The 5672-nt window shown below is 41.3% G+C and overlaps 1 protein-coding gene across 1 annotated transcript; it reads right to left on the reverse strand.

The window, feature by feature from the left end:
• Positions 1 to 1264: 1264 nt before the first annotated feature.
• On the reverse strand, positions 1265 to 5468 carry prdm14 (PR domain containing 14). The gene is made up of 8 exons (XM_074693970.1): positions 4862 to 5468; positions 4649 to 4702; positions 4395 to 4555; positions 4033 to 4303; positions 3741 to 3943; positions 3223 to 3324; positions 1948 to 2167; positions 1265 to 1416 (listed from the first exon to the last, which is right to left on the reverse strand). Exons 1-8 carry the CDS (start codon positions 5466 to 5468, stop codon positions 1265 to 1267), a joined length of 1770 nt encoding a protein of 589 aa, XP_074550071.1.
• Positions 5469 to 5672: the final 204 nt, after the last annotated feature.

Genomic DNA, 5672 nt, shown 5'->3' on the forward strand with positions numbered 1-5672 from the left:
GGGGTTTGTTCACTTTTTACGGTGAGCAGGACTGGACACACCAATTCATCAAATGGCAACAAATGAACTCACAGGACACAAAGACACACACACACACACACACACACACACACACACACACACACACACACACACACACACACATACACACACACACACACACACACACACACACACACACACACACACACACACACACACACACACACACACACACACACACACACACACACACACACACACACTTTAAAATGGACAGGGTCAATACAACAGGACATATAAACACGTACATGGATGCAAAATGTTGATGAGACCCTGCCCATGTAGCATTATTTGGGAATCATTCAATAATTTTCTTCCACAATTGGTTACAAATTCACAGATAGAAAAAAAGAGGAGCGTTTGAATTTTAAAGACTAAATTGTGAAATGGGTTATGTTTTTATTTTATTTTTCATCCAAAATGTGGTATAATTCTGGAGTATGATTAAACATATACGTTTTTAACCTTCTGCTCAGAATCTCAAAACTGAAACTGAATAAGAAAACTATCATGCTTTATTAATTACCATTCATACATTCTGTTTGTTACCATGGGGATTTAAATTGAGTGCCAACTCAGTTTAAATGAATTAATAAAAACAGGTGAACGCGATTCCATGCGCTGATTTTTTATTTGTAAAACATGAAAATGCAGACGCACAAACAGAACAACTGCAGACACCTTGATTGTTTTGCAGCCTTACATAACTGTAGAAAATATGTACATATGTTATAAATTAAAAGAGTGTAAGATTCATTTTGTACACAAGTAGGCTGCAATCTACAATGACAAAAATACCCCTGCTTTTCAAGCATTAGTGGATGCAAGAAACTCCAATAAAATAATAAGTTATTTGGTTACACTGGGCTAGAATAACTGCAGACTCAAAGCTTTAAGCCACAAAACAACAGACAACATATTTTGACATATATTAAATAGATTTAGACACTTTTTCAACATTTTAAATTATGATGAGCTTCCATAAATAGTATAATCCAAATACCTGTTTTCAAGCAGCATTTACATTATCACAAGATCCTACCTTATAGGCTTCTTTCGATGATCTTTTATGGCTTAGCAACAATGTTTCTGAACGTATAATATTTGTTATATTTTAATTTTTGTATTACACAAAAATCAGTAAAACAATCCTTTACACAAGTAGTTTGAGTTTTTCCAATTAAGTGAGTGCAGTTTAGCTCAGGTTGCTCAGTTGTTAAACTTAGTTCCATGGACGATACTCTTGATTTAAAACTGTTAATCCAGAATAAGGAAAGTTCTTCTGTGTTTTGGGATTGTCTTTCACTGCAAACATGGTGTCTTCCTGTAATCCACTGCCTGGAGAAGTCTGGAGACCTGTGCTGTCCAAGATTTCTGCAAAGCAGGAAAATAGCACAATTAATTACCAGCCTCATTTTCTTTTGCCACTAAATCTGGGGATCTGCTAGACAGAGATGAAGACTATTAATGAAGACAAAAAATATACAATAATTAAATAATAGTAATAATAAATAAAGGGAATTAATTCAGAATGTCAAAGACAAAGCACACACAAACATCGTTAAGTGGTAAGTCTCAGTGTTAAACAGAGGCCTGCAGTAGGCCCATATGCCATTCACGGGGTTCACACATCTAAACAACAAATCTAACAAGATTGCATGTGGAAATGCAATACAACGGTAAAAAACAAACAAACAAAAAAAAACGTGGAGCTTTTTTTTTCTATTCCCATGGTTGGGCTTTTCATCCGAAATGAGTCGATTTTTTTTATTTAAAAAAATATATATATATATATAGGCTATAATTCTACAGGTCGCTTATTATCGGATTAAATTGGCTACTGTAGGCCTACTCAGTGGCCTTTAACATTTGAACAGTAGAAAACAATGGTGTCTTATTTCTTACTTTTGTGGTTTTTCATATGGTACTGTAGCTCCTGCTCCTCCTGAAAAGTAGCCCCGCACAGCTCACAGGGATGCGGCTTGTCCTTTGCGTGAGTCCGCCGGACGTGGCTGTCGTGGGCCGCGTGAGAAGCGAAGGCCTTCCCGCAGTGCTTACACTTGAAGGGCCGCTCTCCGGAGTGCTGGCGGATGTGTGTGCGGAGGATACTGGAGGCGGTAAAGGCCTACAGTGAGAAAAAAGAACTGTTGGTGAACATATTTCATTTTTTTTTCTATTAAAATAGGCCTATTTATTAAAAGAATAATGTAAACACAAATACACACATATTAAAAATGAAATGTTTCAACTGCAGTTCAAAATTGCTGCTGGAAAAATTATTAGCTTGTTCCCAGAACAAGCTAGAAATTCGGAACACAATGGCCCGGTGCTATTCTCCATTTTTGGGCACTTTAGCTAACAGGCTACTGTTGGATATAAATCTCTTATACTTTAAATAGGCCTAATTAACCACTTTGTAGGCTATAATAAGCCAAATGACAGGCTAAATATAAAAAAAAATCGACTAACGGTAAAAATGCACTCTTGTTAGCATTTCCTTAAAATTCGGTTTCTTCTCATACCTTCTAGAAAGACTGTAAGCCCAGGCCTCGTGCCGTATTGCCCCGATAAGAAGAAAGTAGATTAGCTTTAACAAAACCCTCTACGGGTGCATAAAAAGGGGAGGATATCGAGAGACAGAGAATGAACAAAAAAACTTCTGCTCATTCCAGGGCCGTATATTTCAAGTATAATCCCGTTAGACAAAAGGGTGGGTGTGCATCTGGCGATAATTAGCATGTAAGTGTCTGCGTGGAGCGTGCCCGGAGAGAGAGACAATAATGAGGGGCTCGAGCCAAATGCACCATGAAACGAGGAGGCAGATAATGGATCCGGAAGACTGTTGGTTTAAAGAATAACATGAAGAGGGGAAGAGGAGAAGGCCTCGATTATCTGTACTTGAAATGAACTAGGAAAAAAATCACGGTATTCTGGAAGATTTTAAAGCCTAAAAACATCGTCTTCCGTTTAAAGCAAAATGAGTTTGATTTCTTCGTCATTTTGTTTATTAATTTTTATTACAAGGCACGCTATTTTGCCGTTGTGTTGCAGGGTAACCACGCAGCCTTACTAGGTTTACATACTAAATTGAAACACACAAAGACTTACACTGTATTAAAAAATGGCCCATTTTAAACACAGGCCCACACAGAAACACTGCATTAAAAACAAATGTCATACCTTATTACAGTAAACACACTTGTACGGTCGCTCTCCAGAGTGCACACGCATGTGTTTGTTGAGACTGGAGGACTGTGAGAAACTCTTTCCACACACAGAGCACTATACCAGGAAGAGAGAGAGAAAACAAATTAATGAATAAATAAATATGAGACAAAGCAGTTTCATTGAATTTGGGACTTTAAAAGAAGTCAACAATACAAATTGTGTCACATAATGTTTCTTCTTTAGTTTAAACCAAGATTTTCCACGGTAAAATATCCGATTTAGTGTTCAACTCTTTATCTTATTTGTATTTTTTGTTTAAGTTTTGATGCTCGATCTTACACTCTGTTCATCTCCAGCTGGAGTTCTTACAGTAATTTGCTTTTTTTTTACGAGCTTAATAAAACCTGATGCATCCGTTTGTAAGTGACACAGCAGGGAGCTGTTCTTTCAGCACCACACAAACTTCTGCACACACCTATCGACCTGTAGCCATGATGTCATCATGTACAAGCACGTGCATTTTTCAGTACCTTGTGAGGTCGGTGTTTCTCGTGCACGTGCAAAATGTGGATCCTTAATCTGTCTCTCTTCTCGAAGGATCTGTTGCAGAGGTGACAGGGAAACTTCCTGTCTCCCTGGTCCACGCAGCGCGTGTACTTCAGGTGCTTGTCTCTGTAGTATTTATAGGCAAAAACTTTGCCGCACCTGTCACACTTGAAACCTTCACCAGCATCTGTAAAAAAAGGGAAAAATAAGTTTAGTGTTAAAGTGAAAAAAAAAAAGTTGGTTAAATTTTTTTTTCAACAGGGTCTAGATCCTGACCTTCAGCGGGAGGGACCACGTTGTTTTCCTCTCTGGGGTCTTTCAAAGTGAGTGGGATTCCGAGGAACTGCATGTAGCAGTCTCCATACCACACCAACAGCTCCTGGCCGGGCCGGATCTCTTTACAGGCCTCGTAGAAGATCTGACCCTGAGCCTGGACAGCGATGAGGTTTTGCTCGTCCGGGAAGCGAGCACACTTCACCAAAGACATCCAGTTGCCTGATCCTCCTCTGCCGTCCACGAAGTGACTCAAGCGGCCGTTTTCAAAGACCTGGAAAAACCAAAATGTTAACTCACTCATCACATCAGAGAAAAAAACAAACACAGTAATGTTAACTTTTACAGCACATCCCACACATTACCTCCCACATCAAAGTGTTGTCGTCGTAGGTTTTGATTTCACTGGTATTGACCAGTTTTCCCTGGAAAGGTCCGAAGCGCGTGCCTTTCGGGATGCTGCTTTTGTCTGTGAAAACTCCACGATGTGACACGTTTCCCCACGCAGTCTGAATGATTGTTAACCCTGGAACACAAAAACAAAACCGTGTCACTCCTCGGCCAAATAAATAGAATTAAATATGTGTTTTTCTTTTGTAGAAAGTTTGCAGGTCCTCACCCTCTGGGAGTTCCAGTGCGTCTTTGTCCAGTGGGAGGATGTGAGAGTCAGAAACTGAAGAGGAGAACACACATTTTAAAAACAGTGGGAATTAAACACTTGCTTAAGACGAATAATATTATGGTACATTTTCATTCTGCAGGCTGATTTTTGGAGCAGTTCGCAGGATTTTTGACGGAGTAAATTATTACTCATTCCACTAATTAAACTCACCTGTCTTTTCTGGCAGCGTCAGTCCTGATATCGCATGACCCACGTTCCGGTCCTGGTTTCCAGAGTACCCGTACAACACCATGAACAAGTCATCCTCGCTAAAATTATAAAACGTACGGGTTTTCTCAGGTGAACTCTCTGCGCTCCGGAGCCGAAACAAACTCTCTTTCGGCGGTGAGGACGAGGACACTGAGGATGACCTCTCACTGGACGGGCTGCTGAAGTCCGTCGAAAGAGGACCAGCCGCTTGCTCCGTCACCACCGCAGCCAGCTCCTCCGGTTTGGAGTTCAGAGGTTGCCCCGGCAACATCTGGCTCAGGTAGGGGATCCCGGATGCGCTCAACACGTGCTCGTGCAGGACTGAGGGGTGGTGATGGAACTGAGGGGCTCCACCGGGCAGACTGAGGGGCAGGGACCCCTGTGCGTCCGACACGAGACGCCCGAGGGACTTGAGCGGGTGGAGGAGGCTGTGAGTCCGCGGGAAGAAGTCCATGAAAGGGTGGTGGGGGGCGGGGAAGAAGCCCCGAGCCGGACTGCCCTTCAACATGCTGGAGTGGTAGCTGGTGTCCTTGAGGACAACGGGGATACTGGACAGAGACACGGACATGATGGGACGAGGGAGGTCTGGGAGTCAGATGAAGACTGGTGTTTCCTTCAGGAGAACAGAGAGAGGGGGAGAGGTCGAGTTATAAAAGTTTAATGTGTGTAAACTAAAAAGGGAAACATGACATCAGGAGAGGTTTACCACACCTGAATTAATGATTTAAAACCGAGTTCAGTCACTTTGGCAAAGCTATTTCTGCTAAACCAA

This window comes from Halichoeres trimaculatus, unplaced genomic scaffold, assembly GCF_033239565.1.
Source record: "Halichoeres trimaculatus isolate MK-OKI-2021-1 unplaced genomic scaffold, fHalTri1.1 fHalTri1_scaffold_18, whole genome shotgun sequence".
Classification (NCBI taxonomy): domain Eukaryota; kingdom Metazoa; phylum Chordata; class Actinopteri; order Labriformes; family Labridae; genus Halichoeres; species Halichoeres trimaculatus.

Coding starts and splice junctions, on each gene's coding strand:
- prdm14 (XM_074693970.1), bottom strand. CDS start 5,468: ATGTCCGTGTCTCTGTCCAGTATCCCCGTTGTCCTCAAGGACACCAGC. Junction 4,304..4,394: donor ACAACACTTTGATGTGGGAG/GTAATGTGTGGG, acceptor TGGTTTTTCCAG/GTCTTTGAAAACGGCCGCTT. Junction 3,325..3,740: donor AGAAACACCGACCTCACAAG/GTACTGAAAAAT, acceptor TTCCTGGTATAG/TGCTCTGTGTGTGGAAAGAG.